The sequence below is a fragment of the Triticum urartu genome, chromosome 3A (assembly GCF_056163025.1).
Source record: "Triticum urartu cultivar PI428250 chromosome 3A, HENAU_Tu73, whole genome shotgun sequence".
NCBI lineage: Eukaryota > Viridiplantae > Streptophyta > Magnoliopsida > Poales > Poaceae > Triticum > Triticum urartu.
In genome coordinates, this window is record NC_141875.1 from 302,218,093 (window position 1) to 302,234,585 (window position 16,493).

Below are 16,493 nucleotides of genomic sequence, written 5' to 3' on the forward strand. Positions count from 1 at the left end.
TTATCCTTACAGTTTGTGTGGGGTTGTTAGGTAACTTTAACACATGGGCCTGAAAATGTAAAGCCGCAGAGGAAAATTGTCAGCGAAAATGGAAGATTCTGCTTTGAGGTACGTGGTTATTTCTTGTTTTGTTGCTGGAAATAAACTTTGAGCTAATGATGTGTCATTCCTTTTTGCTACTTTTTTGTATGAACATAGTTTCGTGCACTGTATGTTGCAATTTGAACATATCTCACTTCAGAATTATTAGATGCATTATTATCTTCAATGTTTACAGTTTGAACAAATGTAACGCAAATTAGGATGTCGTACTAAGCCTTTTTTTACCACTAGCTGTCTTCTATGTGTGAGTAGGAATAGGAATTTTGCATAGACCTACCTTGAATGGTTATTTATATCATTGTGAAATTTGGTCTGATCTTACACGAACCAGCTTGCGATGTGAGCTCCAGCATTATTTCATTCATTCAAGTAAGTCAATTTAAAGTTATATGACGAAATTATCTGTTCTTCTTCCTTTCTTGCAATATGCAGGTTTCTACTGGTGAATACCGATTATCTGCATTACCTGTAGATTCCGAAGGTTCTTCCAATCTTTTGTTTTCTCCAGAATATATTGATGTCAATGTCAAGTGCCCGTTGCTTGATGTTGAGTTCTCTCAGGTAAATGAGTATTTCTTCACCTATTCTGGTGATTTTTCAACATTATTTAACTTTCATAAATTTGATGGATACTCTGACTTGATTGTATCTGAGTATTACCTCTTTGTAAACAGTCACAAGTCAATGTTCACGGTAAGATCCTCTGCAAAGAGAAATGCAATCGAAATATTCTGCTCTTGCTTGTTAGATTAGCTGGGGGTGTCGAGCATGAAACGAAGACAACCAGTTTGGAGCAAGATAATGCTAATTTTGTGTTCACAAAAGTATTTCCTGGAAAATATCGTCTGGAGGTAAAATCTTGTAATTTGATCAACAATATTGAATTTTCACTATTCTGTCTAAACTCTTGGCTATTTTGTGAAAATCCCTTCCAGGTGAAACATTCTTCATCCAAGGCTCCTGCAAACGATGATTGGTGCTGGGACGAAAATACCTTGGATGTAGATGTCGGTAATGATGATGTGACAAATATTGTATTTGTACAAAAGGGTTATTGGATAGAGCTAGTCTCAAGTCATGACACTGAAGCATACATTCGTCAACCAGACTCTTCTAAACTTGAATTGTTGATAAAGGTCCATACTTGGACTTATTAAATCTACAATATATTTGAATTAATACAACTTTTTGTTAATCCGTCCACTTTTTATCCTACACAGGGAGGGTCACAAAGAATTTGCATCGAAACTCCTGGGCAACATGAGCTTTATTTAGTTAATTCTTGCATTTCCTTTGGGACCTCGCCTATTGTGTTTGATACACAGAACCCAGTGGTGAGCTGCTCATGTACTTTGGTTTTTATCTTTATCCATGTGAAGTTCAGTTTGGCACCCTAACGCAAAAAGTTACCCTCCCCCCTAGTTGGTTCACATCAGTGCAAAGAAGTATCTTGTAAGAGGTGAAATCCATGTGGACATAAGCTCCCCTCTGGAAGAGATTGATTTATTAGAAGATATCGTTGTTGATGCCTTCAAGAGTAATGGGAGCTCTATCGACAAAATATCTACCATGCCTGTTTTTGCAAAGAGTTATCAAAATGGTATTACTGTCTTTGAGTACTCTACTTGGACTGATCTTGGGGAAGACTTCATTTTTGTCCCTCGTGATTCCAGGTATAATTTTTACTCGTAGTCCTTTTGGTTTTGCACCAACAGTCAGAATTTCTCAATAGTTGCAAATTCCTTTTACCTCTAACTCTTGTTTTGTATGTTTCCCTTTCTTGATTATTGATCTATTATACTTTTCTGTAATACAGCACTAGAAGGAAAAAGATCCTATTTTATCCATCACGGCATCAGGTGAGTGATGGTTTATTAAAAAAAACTTCTGAACTTGAATGGTGAAACCATCATTAATATTTAAACTGCAGTTCTCAGTGTCTGCAAGCGGATGCCAAGATGCTGTTCCTTCAATCACTGCTAAAATGGGTCTATACCTTGAAGGATCAGTGTCACCTGCAACTCCTGATGTTCATATCATGATTCTGGCAGCTGGAAATAGCAAGTATGCGATGCTGAAGAAAGGTGATATAGCAAGAGAGACAAAGACAAATTCCGATGGGTCATTCTTTGCAGGGCCCTTGTATGAGGATATAGGATATGAAATCGAAGCCTCAAAGGTCTATACTTTTTTCTGCACACACATTATGTGTAATCGCTAGGGTGTTGACCTCCGGTGTTGACTTCATGGTCATATGCTGCAACTGTGTACCGTACTACAGTGTATTAGTATGATTTCTCAGTTTTCATATTTTGTTTTTGCTGGTGATACAAACTGTTTTCCAGTCACTCTTTTTTTCAAATAGGAAAGACGTGGTAAGTGATGTTTGCATGGAGCACCACTTTATTTTATTTACCTTTGCACTAGACTAGTCAATGTGATTTCTTGTAAACTGCTTAGTCAGAAGTGGTTCCAGTCTTGTTCATTCAAGCTTAAACAGTGCACTGTTCAATATAGTATGCCCTAGTTACATTTAACCACAACTGGGAAGGGAACTTTTAGAATCAGCAACCAAAAACGTGTGTTTTCTTTAATATCCTATATCTGATATCATTCCTTCCTTCAGGCTGGCTATCATCTCAAGCAAACTGGCCCATACAGCTTTGCTTGTCAGAAACTTGGTCAGATATTAGTTCATATTTATGGCGAAAATGATACAGAGATGTTACCGGCAGTATTATTATCCTTGAGTGGTGAAGGAGGTTACAGAAAAAACTCAGTCAGTGGTTCTGGTGGAACTTTCAGCTTCAATAACTTATTTCCTAGGAGTTATTATCTCCGCGCTCTTCTTAAGGTACTTGTTGTTATTCACACTCTCGGTTCTAGTTTGTACTGTACCACAGTTCTTCTAAATAATCTGAAATCTTCACGTCAGATTTTACTAGTTTTCAACAATGTGTCTAAATATATCAGTGGGTTGTTCATATGTTAATATGATGTCATAAAATATTCATAATTATTGTCTTATTTGCTCGTAACATGTACTGACGTCTACATTTGAGTGACTTGACCTTGACCAAACTGCATCCTATTTATTAGCTGTGAGTTTTGATAGCCTTCATCTGAAATAATATCCGATTCTCTCTAGGCCTCAACTGAACTAACTTCTCAACATTTCTGACATACGGATATCAAAGAATAGGGAGAGATATATTTATAGTTCAAGCTTAATGTGGCGAGGATACAAAGGGTCACTTGGCTAAGAAGATACTAATTTTTAAGAATCAATGACTTGGTGATTTTTTAGTCTTCCTGATCTTTATTGACTTCGTCACCAGGTAGACTTGCTCGCTTCACAATTCACACTCGAACTGATTGCAACAACAACAAAGCCTTTCAGTGCCAAACAAGTTCGGGTAGGCTAGAGTTGAAACCCATAAGCTCTCGAACTCAAGGTTTTGGCTTTTTTAGCTAATTTCCACGAACCCCTGTTATAGCTAATGGCTAATTCTTTGGTGATATTCTAGTCATTCCGATCTCTCTTTACTAACTCCTCCCATGTCAAGTTTGGTCTACCCTGACCTCTCTTGACATTATCAGCATAGTCTAACCGTTCGCTATGCACTGGGGCTTTAGTAGGCCTGTGTTGTATATGCCCAAACCATCTTAGACGATGTTGGACAAGCTTCTCTTCAGTCGGTGATACCCCAACACTATCACGTATATCATCATTTCGGACCCAACCCTTTCTTGTGTGTGTTAGCAGTAATCCTTGTTATAATTTACTTAGCTAGGGAGTAGTAGTAGGTCGGGTGGAGCTTCCTTAGTAAGGCAGTGTGTGCATCTAGACAGCAGTAGTCGGTTTGGTTTTTGCATGTACCGGCAACTCAAAAAAAAAAAAACTGCTAGAGCTGCATGGTCGGTAGAACACTAGAATCAGACGGTGGTCGCCATTGCTCGTGCCCGGCTGAAACAAAGGAAGCTGCTAGCAGAATTTTGGGGGGAGGCGGTCACAACTGCAGTTTTCCTGCTGAACCGAGCCCCCACCAAAAGTCTGGCTGGCATGACACCATTTGAGGCATGGCACGGGAGGAAGCCCGCTGTCCAGCACCTGCACACCTTTGGGTGTGGTGTACCTCAAGGAGGTCCGTCCGCAGCTTCGCAAGCTCGATGACCACAGCTCCGCCATGGTCTTCATCGGCTACGACAAGCGCGTTAAGGGCTATCGCGCATACGATCCAGTGAACAAGCGTGTCCATATCACCCATGATGTCATCTTCGATGAAGAGGCCAGCTGGGATTGGGCGGCTGTCAGCTCAGATCCACCATGCAGCGACTTCATCATCATGAAGACCCAACAAGTTGCTCCTTCCACACCAAGTGCAGCTGCAGGGGGAGCACCTTCCCTTGTTCCTGCACCATCTCCTGCTGCACAGCCATCTCACCAAGACAATCTCCACAGCCAATGCAACCTGAGTTTGTGCACCATCGCCCAATGAAAACGAGTGGCTGGACGCAGCTCATGATGACACACCGTTGCACTACCGTGGCATTGCCAATGTGATCTTCAGAAACCCTGTTCTTGGACAGGCATCAAGCGAGCTCGTCAATGACACACTCTACCTTGTGTGTGAAGGAGAGCCAAGCTCCTTTGCCAAGGCTGAGCGCGACGCATCATGGCGTGCATCCATGAAGGAAGAAATGGATGCCATGGAGCGGAACAACACCGGAAGCTTGTAGACCTACCACGCGGCCATCGCCCAATTGGCCTGCTTTGGGTCTTTGAATTGAAGAACGAGGCCGGCGCCGTCGTCAAACATCAAACAGAAGGCACGACTCGTCGCCAAAGGTTATGTGCAGCAGCCCGGGATCGACTTCGATGAAGTCTTCAACCCCCATCGCACACTTGGAGTCCATTCGGCTTCTCACTCTCCTACCCATGAGGGGTGGCCTGTCCACCACATGGATGTAAAATCTGCATTTATATGTTCAGGTTTCAGGATCAAGCATGTTCAATAGAGCTGAGTGCAGCAATACAAGCAACAACTTCAAGAAATCAAAACTATCCTGTGTTCAGCCCTAGCTCCCTTCTGCTCCTCTACTGTAGTCTATTTCTAACAGTGTGGCCACATATCCATCTCAACAAGCGCATCTCTGCTACACAGTTAACTGTTGCATGTCGCCTTTTAGTTGGCCAACATTCAACACCAGACAACATCACAGGTTGAATCACCGTCCTATATTTCACGCCTTTTAGCTTTTGTGGTACACTCTTGTCGCAGAGGACGCTAGAAGCATGGCGCCCCTTCATCCATCCAGCTTGAGTTGATGACTCACATCTTCATCGATATCACCATCCTTCTGCAACATTGGCCCCAAATATCGGAAGGCGCCTTTTGAGGTACCACCTGCCCATCAAGGCTAACCTCTTCCTCATGATGCCTAGTAGTACTGAAACCGCACCTCATGTACTCGGTTTTAGATCTACTCTAAAGCCTTTCGATTTCAAAGTTTGTCACCACAGCTAACTTTCTATTAACCCCTGTCCGACTATCACCACATCATCTGCGAAGAGCGTACACCATGGGATATACCCTTGTACATCCCTTGTGACCTCATCCATCAGCAAAGCAAAAAAGATAAGGGCTCAAAGCTGATCCTTGGTGCAGTTCTATTTCAGTTGGGAAGTCATCAGTGTTAAAAGCCATCGTTGTTGCCATCACTTGTTTGAACACTTGCCACAACATTATCATGGAGGTCCTTGATAAGGGTAATGTACTTCTGTTGGGACTTTGTGTTTCTCCATAGGCCCACCACATGACATTATGTGGTATCTTATTGTAGGCCTTCTCTTCTCCAAGTCAACGAACACCATACGCAAGTCCTATTGCTTTTTGTATCTCTTCATAAGTTGTCCTGTTGAGAAAATGGCTTCCATGGTCGACCTCCCATGCATGAAACCAAACTGATATTTTGTCATGCTTGTCATTCTTCCTAAGGCTTCGTTTGTTTAATCCCACCCCCGCCGGGATCGGAGGGGTTTTGTCTCGAACCCCGTTGGTTTTACCCTTGCAGGGGTTGGATCCCTACTTAGCTTATATGCATATTCGGTTAAACCCGGACGGGTTTATTTGCCATCCAAAACCCCCCAAAGCGCAGGGATTCCACCGGGTTCCGAGCCATTTCTTCCTCTGCTTGGAAGAAAACCACGTCTCGTCTCGCCGTCTCGTCTCGAAAGAAAATGGAGAAGAGGGCAAGAGTGGCGGCGGCAGCGGGGAAGGAGTCGGAGAGACAAACTCAATCCTCCATTGAAAACCGGCTGCTGCCTTCTACCTCACCCTCCTCTCCCTAGCAGTAGATCCTCGGCGCGACCCTCTTCTTCCATCCCGACGCAAGCACGGCGGCGCCCGTAGCGACCCCCATCTCTGGCGCCCGCTCCTCCCAAAAATTATCTTGCCATCTTCTTTCCCCTCTCCTCGCCCCTCTTAATTTCTATTCTTCCAGCTCGTTTGCCAAGAGAGAGATATAAACGAACAATTATACGTAGACAGGGATTATGCAGGAAAGGATTAGTGGGGATTGGGTGACGGGGTGGGGATCACCCAAACCCTGGGCGGTTTGAATCCACTAGGGGGTTGGATCCCCGACGACCGAACAAAGCCTAAGTGGTTCTCAATGACTCCCATAGCTTCATTGTGTGGCTCATAAGCTTAATTTCACAGTAATTAGTACAACTTTGAACACCCCCTCCCCCCTTGTTCTTGAAGATTGGTACTGACCTACTCCGCCTTCATTCTTCGAGCATCTTGTTTGACCAAAAAAGTGAGGTTCAAAAGCTTAGTTAGCTATACTATCACCATGTTTGCAAGGCTTCTCTACACCTCAATTGGGATAAAATCAGGGCCCATCTCCTTGTCTCCTTTCATCCTTTTTAGAATCTCCCTAACCTCAGACTCTTGGATTCGTCACACAAAACGTCTGTAGGTATCATCAAAGGAGTCGTCCAACTCAATGGTAGAGCTCTCATCCTCCCTATTGAACAACTTGTTGAAGTGCTCTCGCTATCTATGCTAGATCTCTTCACCCTTCACCAGAAGCCAATCTGCTCTGTCCTTGCTGCATTTGACTTGGTTGACATCCCTTGTTTTCCTCTCTTGGATCTTGGCCATCTTATACATGTCCCCTTCGCCTTCCTTCGTGTTTAAACACTGGTAGAGGTCCTCATACGCTCGACCCCTTGCTTCATGATAAGGAACAATAGATGAGAAAAAAAATCACATGCCGGTTCTGTTTGGCTCCTTCTAGATACTTCCACTCTAGTATAGTATTTTTTTCTTTTCTTTAGCTTACCTGCTGTTTCTAGAGTTCTCTAGTTATAAGTAGCTGTGAGTAGAATGGTGAATCCTAAATAATGTTTTCTAGAGTGCCAGCTGTAAGTAGAAGTATGTGAAGGCTTCCCAAAGCCCTATAAATAGAGGGCCTCACCTCTACTTTATAACCTAGATGATGTACCCACTACCTATAATAGAACTTGTTCTTATCTGAGATCTTGGAGTAGATCTTGTGCTCTAGGAGTTTTGGATTGAACTTTTACTGCCATATCGGCCTACATTCGCCTCTAGAGCGATATCTAGCACAACACGTTGACGTTGTTCCTTCAACACTTGTGCTGTACACATTGTAGCAACAAGGTGGAGTTGCTCCTCCACAACCTTTGTGCTGCTTCAGGTGGCATCAGAGCTAGGTTGACCCATAATCGTTCTTGCTTTCCTCTTCGAGAGCAAGCTGCAGCAAGCAATGGAGCAATTGGAGAAGAGGATGGATGTTGCAGAACAACAAATCAAAGAGCCGCGTGAAGATCTTAATCGGAGATTTGACCACCTGGTTGGGATGGTAAGAAAGGGTGCCCCCCCTACTGTCAATGAAGGCGATTCATCTAAAGAAGATGTTTAACAAAGAAAGAGAGGTAATCTTGGAGCAAGACCGCCACAACAACGTGTTGTTCAACGTGCTTCAAGAAGGCCAATTTATGTTGAAGCTTTTGAAGGTGAAGAATATGATGATGCCCTTGAAGAACCTAATCTCTATGCTTATCGGAGAGTATCCAACCCTACATATGCAAGGGATACATACAAGGTGAAAGCTGAGATCCCAACTTTTAATGAAAATATTGATATTGAAGGGTGCCTTGATTGGTTATATGAAGTGGAGACTTTCTTTGAGGTCATGGAAGTTCCGGAATATCGTAGTGCATGGTGGCATCGTGTTCAAGAAGAACGCACGCTGAGAGGAAAACCTCGTGTGAGAACTTGGCGGCAAATGAAAAGCCTTTTGAAAGGGAGATTTTTACCCACTGATTATGACCAGATCCTATTTATCCAATTCTAAAATTGTGCTCAAGGAAATAGGACTGTTTCAGATTACACGGAGGAGTTTCTAAGGCTACAAATGAGGTGCAACCTTGCTGAAACTGAAGATCAACAAGTTGCAAGGTACATCAATGGTCTCAATGATGCTATTCAAGATCGATTGATGATGCAACAAATCTGGTCCATTGATCAAGTGCAAGCTCTAGCCTTATAGATTTGTGATGACAAGAAAGACAACGTCAACGTGTGGAAGAAAAGAAAGACAACTAAGGCTCGTCTAGGGATCACCCTAATAGAGTGGAAGAAAAGACCGCTCCACCCAAGGCAAAACAACCAATCCTGAAGCAAACTAGAGGCAAGGGTAAGTCCAATGAAGGCCCAAAATGATATAAATGTGGTGAAGAGGGACACATATCCAGCGGTTGCCCACTAAGGAAATTCGTTAACACAACTATCCATGACGGTGAAGGCGACGAGGAAGAATACGAATATGAAGATGTAGGGGGACAGAGGTTTGTCAAGGTGAAGAGGTGGTATGTGTGATTCAACGTCTTCTATGTTCCACACCACAACCTGACGACACACAACGGAAGAAAATATTTGAGAGCAAATGCACGGTGAATGGCAAGGTATGCAAATTAGTGGTTGATAGTTGCAGCTGCGAAAATCTTATCCCCCAGAAGTTGGTGAACCATTTAAAGCTTGAAACCCATGATCATCCAAATTCCTACACTATTGGATGGATCAAGAAAGGAGTGAATACGAGGATCACCAAACAATGCAACTGCCATTTTCTTTGGGCAAGCATTATCGCTCAAATGTTGTTGTCTGACGTAGTTGATATGGACGCGGACGCCAGCCATGTTCTTCTTGGGAGACTTTGGCAATTTGATGTGGATACTACACACAAGGGCAGGGAAAATTCTCACTTTCATTTGGAACAAGAGAAAGATCATTATTCTACCAAATAAAACTGATCGTAATATCTCTAAGGAGGAGGGGAAAAGTATGTTAACTATCTCCCACACCTCTAATGAGTTTATGGAAAACTTGAAAGAGGCAGATTTGTGTGCTGCACTTATAGTAAAAGGAGAAGAGCACCTGGTTGTTGAAATTCCAGCAAAGGTATGTGGCTTATTAGCAAAATTTTATAACATACTTGAAGAGCCACCGATGAGAGGAATTCAACATAGAATCGACATAATTCCCGGAGCAAGTCTTCCTAATCTTCCACACTATCGAATGAGCCCAAAAGAGCATGATATATTGAAGTAGAAAGTGGAGGAATTGCTGCAGAAGGGGCACATTCGAGAAAGTATTAGCCCATGTGCTGTACTAGCCCTGCTTGCGCCAAGGAAAGATGGATCTTGGCGCATGTGTACGGACAATAGAGCCATTAACAAGATCACTGTAAGGTATAGATTCCCTATTCCCCGTTTGGATGATATGTTGGATCAGCTTAGTGGAGCAAAAGTGTTCACAAAGTTGGATTTAAGAGGTGGATATCATCAAATATGTATCAGACCCAGGGATGAATGGAAAACAGCCTTCAAGACAAAAGAAGGGTTGTTTGAATGGCTAGTCATGCCATTTGGACTCTCAAATGCACCAAGTACCTTTATGCACTTGATGAATCAAGTCCTTCGACCCTTCTTATCCCATTTTGTTGTGGTCTATTTTGATGACATCTTGATCTATAGCAAGTATGAGAACGAACACTTTGATCACATTCGGAAGGTGCTAGAAGTACTAAGGGAAAATGAGCTCTATGTCAACTTGAAGAAATGTGTTTTCCTGCAAACGCAACTTCTTTTCCTAGGATTCGTTATAATATGTGATGGTATTCGTGTTGATGACTCCCAAGGTTGAAGCAATCCGAGAATGGCCAACTCCAAAGACCATTTCTGAGGTAAGAAGGTTTCATGGCCTTGCAATTTTATATAGACGATTTGTGAAGAATTTCAGCACTATCATGACACCAATTACCGAGTGCCTGAAGAAAGGAAGTTTCAATGGACAGAAGCGGTTGAAACTAGTTTCAATGAGATCAAGCAAAAATTCTTACAAGCTCCTGTCTTGGTGCTACCTGATTCCAACAGGACTTTTGAGTTGGAGTGTGATGCAAGTGGAGTAGGCATTGAAGCTGTTCTATCTCAAGAAAGGAAGCCCATTGCTTTCTACAGTGAGAAGTTAAGCGAAGCTAGACAGAAATGGAGTACCTATCAATAAGAATTATATGCCGTTTTCAGAGCCTTGAAAACTTGGGAAGTTTATTTGCTGCCTAAAAAGTTCATTGTATATAGTGACCATCAATCCTTGAAGCATTTTAGAAATCAAAAGCATGTTGACCGCATACTAGCGAGATGGGCAACATATCTGGAGAGGTTTAACTATCTCATCGTGCATAAATCTGGGACAACTAACCGAGTGGTCGATGCTTTGGTCGGTGCTTTGAGTCGTCGTGCATGCCTCTTGACTTCTTTTGAGGCTGAACTTCCAGGCATGAATAAAATAAAGGAGTTGTATCGGAATGATGAAGACTTTGGCCATGTTTGGGTGAAGCACATCAGGGGCCAACCATTAGGTGATGACTATTTGGTGCAGGATGGCTATCTCTTGAAAAATGATTGTTTGTGCACCCCAAGAAGTTCTTTGCGTGACAAACTAATTAGAGAACTCCATTCAACTTAGTGGTCATGTTGGACGGGACAAGACTATCGCTAACTTGGAAGGTCGCTACTTTTGGCCACAACTAAAGAGAGATGTTGGCAAGTTTGTTCAGCGGTGCCCCATATGTCAAACCTGCAAAGGCCAAGTCTAGAACATAGGGTTATACATGCCTTTGCCTGTTCCCGTCGCTCCATGGGAGGACATCTCTATGGACTTCGTCTTGGGCTTGCCAAGAACAAGGCGAGGAAGTGATGCTGTGTTTGGTCGTGGACAGATTCTCTAAGATGGCTCATTTCATCCTATGCCGCAAGACAACGGATGCCCATCATGTGGCAAATCTGTTCATTCGAGAAGTGGCCAGACTTTATGGAGTACCAAAGTCCATCGTTTCAGACCGTGAGAGGAAGTTTCTTGCTGCATTTTGGCTCACTTTGTGGAAGCAATTCAACACTGAATTGAAATTTTCTAGCACTGCTCATCCACAAACAATGGACAAACGGAAGTGGTGAACAAGTTTATGGGTAATCTGATCCGTTGCATTTGTGGAGAAAAAAAGGGACAATGGGATTTGGCTTTATCTCCTACAGAGTTCTCCTACAATAACTCCAAGCATAGATCCACAGGAAGGAGCCCTTTTTCCATTGTCTACACTAAAGTTCCAACACATGTGGTGGACCTGGTGAAGCTACCATCCAAGGGAAACTCAAAATCGTCTTTTGTTGTTAATTACACTGGATTATTTGAAGAGATTTGTGGTGCTTTGGAAGCACAAAATCAGTAATATAAACAACTTGCTGATTGCAAAAGGAGGCCAAAATCATTTCTAAGTTGGTGATAAGGTGATGGTCTACCTCCGAAGAGAGAGGCTGCTTTAGGTGTTAAGGGGAAGCTTAGGCAGCGAAGGTATGGGCCCTTCTCTATCACGAGGAAGATAAATGATATGTTGATAGATCTTCCAAGCGACATGGGCATATCCAACACTTTCAATGTTGCGGACTTGACTCTCTACCATCCAGAAGAAGCGCTCTACGACGATAACTTGAGGGCGAATTCCAAACAATCAGGGGAGAATGATGAGGAGCAATAGATGAGAAAAAAAACCATATGCCAGATCTGTCTGACTACTTCTAGATACTTCCACTCTAGTGTAGTATTTCTTTTCTTTACCCTACCTGCCATTCCTAGAGTTCTCTAGTTATAAGTAGCTGTGAGTAGAATGGTGAATCCTAAATAATGTTTTCTAGAGTGTTCCAGCTATAAGTAGAAGTATGTGAAGGCTCCTCAAAGCCCTATAAATAGAGGTCCTCTCCTCTACTTTGTAACCAGACAATGTACCCACTACCTATAATAGAACTTGTTGTTCTTATCTAAGATCTTGGAGTAGATCTTGTGCTCTAAGAGTTCTGGATTGAACTCTTGCTGCCATATCGGCCTACATTCGCCTCTAGAGCGATATCTAGCGCAGCACGTTGAAGTTGTTCCTTCAACACTTGCGTTGTATACATTGTAGCAGCAAGGTGGAGTTGCTCCTCCACAGCCTTTGTGCTGCTTCACTTCAATCACAACTCGTTTTGTGGTGTTTGCCGCCTTGGTACTTCTCTATGTTGTCTGCACCCCTATCCAGGTGTAGGCGTTTAAAACTGTCTTTCTTCTCCTTAATAACCTTCTGGACAACATCGTTCCACCACCGGGCATCTTTAGTTTCACTTTACTTCCCGTCACCCCAAACTCTTCTGAAGCCACCTTTAGAACGGAAGTTGCCGTCGTCATCCACATATTGTTTGCATCACCTCCTTCCTCCCAAGGGCCCTCCTTAATAACCCCGTCCTTGAAAGCCTGAGCTGCATCCCCTTGATTTTCCACTACTTTCTGAGTTTTTTTTAAAGCCGGGTGGGCATATAATGATAGAGTTATGGTGGCGCACTACCAGATATGCCATATACACTGCACAACATAACTGTAATTGGGCATCATATACAAGTTTATTGGTTGGAGAGCCCTTGATGGTTTGGTGGTTTTCTTGTAGGAATATAAATTTACTCCATCAACAGTTGCTATTGATCTCAATTCTGGGGAGTCTAGAGCGGTTGAGTTCCGTGCAACCCGTGTTGCCTTCAGGTTTGTTTGATTTTTAACATATGCAATTTGATTTGCATGCATGTTCTAATTTGTTCCCATCTTTTGCCATCTATTGAAAGAAACCACCTCACAGTCTGCAGATAATTCATGCACATATATTTGAGTATCAATTAGGCTATGTAATGCTCACGAGATGATAACATATATACCATTGAGAAATTTTCCAGTTCTAAAGAGGCCACTCAAATAATCATGGTTATGCCTTCATATTTAGCTGTATGCACACAATAGGAGTAATACATTTAATATTACTAGTGTTATTCTGGGAAATGTAACTTTTATACTCTGTATGAGTGCTGAAGTGCAGCAGTGAACCTACCACTAATGTTTTCGAAATTATGTTTCCTGCATGATTCCCACATGACGCGAATGTGCTCATGAAGTTCTAAATTAATCAATATAGCAGTTCTGGCACACGCTGTTTCACTAAACCAATTTTATGCTACTACCTAAACCTGCTTTTCAATGTAGTGCCATGGGTTCTGTTACACTGTTAACTGGCCAACCAAAGGAAGGTGTTTTTGTTGAAGCTAGATCTGAATCAAGAGGTTATTATGAGGAAGCTACTACAGATTCCTTTGGTAGGTTCCGCTTGAGAGGACTTATCCCTGGCTCATCTTACTCAATAAGAGTAGTTGCAAAAGATAATCTCAGGTTGGCAGCAGTTGAGCGTGCTTCACCAGAATCTGTATCAGTTGATGTAAGTCACTCTTGATGTCCTTTGCGCGCATTTGCGTACTGCAATCTTGTCACTAATGACAGAGGCACTGCTCTTTTTTAATCAGGTCGATGAGGAGGACATCTCTGGTATTGGTTTTGTGGTTTTTGAACGCCCAGAAGCAACAATTTTGAGCTGTCACGTGGAAGGAAATGACATTGATATGTTGCAGCCACATTTATCTGTTGAAATTAGATCAGCTGTTGACCCTTCTAGAATAGAATCTGTACTTCCTGTTCCTCTTTCCTACCACGTCGAAGTAAGAAATTTACCCAAAGGAAAGCATTTTGTTCAGCTTCGGTCTGGCCTTCCATCACATACCCATATATTTGAATCTGAGTTGGTTGAAGTTGACCTAGAAAAGCAACCTCAGATTCATGTTGGTCCTCTTAAATATAAAACGGAAGAGCGGCATCACAAACAGGTAACCTTTTTCATGCACTTGCGTCAGCATTGCATCACAATGACATACTTTATTTGTTTGTCTTCTCAAACTGGGAAATTTGAGGTAAGAACTGAAGAAATTAGCTTTTTGAAACCATTCCTTTGCCTGTCTGCAAATGAATGATACAGTAGAAAATTTCAAGGTTTTATTTAACCAGAACCAAGATATCTTTGTATTCCATGCATTTATATGTTTTGTTGTTGGAAAATCTTTAACGTGTTCCTAAATTTTGTGTTTATGTATCATCTAATTGCTATCTCTTGCAGGAACTGACCCCAGCCCCAGTTTTTCCTCTTATTGTTGGAGTTTCTGTTGTTACAGTCGTGATCAGTATGCCAAGGTTGGTTGCTATATCATGACCAGCCTCTTTGTGTAAACTTAAGTAATCATGGTTGTAGGAACTGCTTTTATATGATATCATGATGCTATAGGTTGAAGGACTTGTACCAGAGGACTTCCCTAAGTTCAGGAAACACACCGAGCAGAAAGGAACCACGGAAGACAATATTGAGAAAGAGAGCCTGAAACATATGATCCTGACTAGGTGTGGAGAATTTGAACTTACACGTCAGGATTAGAAAGTAGCTGTTTCCTTTCTTCCCAATGGGTAATTTTGCAGATGCGGAAGCTAACAGTTAATAGTTTGTATCATTGTTGACTAATACAAATTTCGTCTCATTGTTGGTCATTGAGAGTGTCGTGCGATGGTAGTATTATACTCCCGCCGCCCCAATTACTTGTCTAGATACGGATGTGATCCTTTTACTCCTATCTAACTAGAGACAAGCACCGAACACGCAAACAAGCCATCACGAGAAAATAAATGATGATGTAGCAATAACAACAAATAGATCACAACCGTTCTAGAGTTAGGATTCATATGTGCAGATGTAAGCAATGCTGAACGATACGTGCAGATGAAGGGCATTCTTGCTGTTGAAGTTTGCAGGTGATTAGCCGCAAACAGACAAGTTTGTCATCCTTTATACCTATCTAACTAGAGACAAGCACCGAGCATGCATATCATCATCAGAAAACAAATGATGTTGCGGCGATAACAACAAATAGACCACAACTGTCCTACATCTATGAATTATATGTGCAGATGTAAGAAGTGGAAGCAATGACCAAGACGAAGATGTCCTACAGCAATGACCAAGAAGAATAGGATTATTTTTTCTGGAACAATATTGACAAATACACTCTATGAGACTGATCCCATCAGCCAATTCAAGCAGGATGTGAGGAGTTGGGAATACCAAAAGAAGATGCTAATAAGAACTTATCAGCATAAAATTGGATAACACGCTCAACTGAGGGTAAACATTCTAACAATCTGCTGAGCTAAAATCATGATATAACAAATTAACAACATAGCTTCATTGGGCATAAAGCATAGTACCAGCCTGTTAAAGAACACACGTAACCCTTGGTTGGTGCAAATCAGAAGAGGCTTTAGTCTTTTCCAGCCATAGTATTTGGAGGAGATAATAGGACATACAAAGATAATATACTACTGCATTATTCAGTTTTGAGTCAAGTTGTGCCTCGAACGGAAAGCATCAGCCATTAGGCTAATATAAAATATAGGAGAAAAATAAATGAAAAAACTGATACAAACTAGTAAATCATTGTATGTCTCTATAATCTCATGTAAATCACTGTAAATCATCGTCTCCAATCCAAATATGCTCAAATTAAATAGAGGCCTATAATCTCATGTATGATTACATTTAACCTTTTTCTCAGTATTGAGGACCTACATGTTTATACAGAGCCAAAACTGCTAGAGTAAACTTGTTGTCGTATAGACAGTTGAAGTGGTCGTGGACTGCATTGTTGGAGCCATAATCACTTCATGTAGTGACTAGTGTCTACCCAACCAGCTTCAGGTTTTAGTAACTGGACCCTAGAAGAGAGGAGCTGGCAGTCTTCAGTGGAAAAAAGGAGAGCATTTGTTGCTCTGTTTTTCCTCTGCTTCTGTTAGGCCATTTCTTAAATGATAACATAAATATGCTGACGATCATTGCCCCTCTCAGATTCCTATTTA

The 16,493-nt window shown here is 42.0% G+C and overlaps 1 protein-coding gene across 1 annotated transcript in view; it reads left to right on the top strand.

The window, feature by feature from the left end:
• Positions 1–15,131, top strand: part of LOC125543791 (Carbohydrate-binding-like fold) — a 32,286-nt gene extending 17,155 nt beyond the window's left edge. Inside the window, exons 14-27 of the mRNA XM_048707261.2 lie at positions 31–108; positions 535–663; positions 777–953; positions 1,038–1,238; positions 1,323–1,436; positions 1,525–1,775; positions 1,919–1,961; positions 2,033–2,281; positions 2,729–2,956; positions 13,168–13,259; positions 13,752–13,980; positions 14,066–14,422; positions 14,710–14,783; positions 14,875–15,131. Of these exons, the coding sequence (XP_048563218.2) occupies positions 31–108; positions 535–663; positions 777–953; positions 1,038–1,238; positions 1,323–1,436; positions 1,525–1,775; positions 1,919–1,961; positions 2,033–2,281; positions 2,729–2,956; positions 13,168–13,259; positions 13,752–13,980; positions 14,066–14,422; positions 14,710–14,783; positions 14,875–14,968 (2,316 nt within the window). The 3' untranslated portion in view covers positions 14,969–15,131. The remainder of the gene's footprint in view (positions 1–30; positions 109–534; positions 664–776; positions 954–1,037; positions 1,239–1,322; positions 1,437–1,524; positions 1,776–1,918; positions 1,962–2,032; positions 2,282–2,728; positions 2,957–13,167; positions 13,260–13,751; positions 13,981–14,065; positions 14,423–14,709; positions 14,784–14,874) is intronic.
• Positions 15,132–16,493: the final 1,362 nt, after the last annotated feature.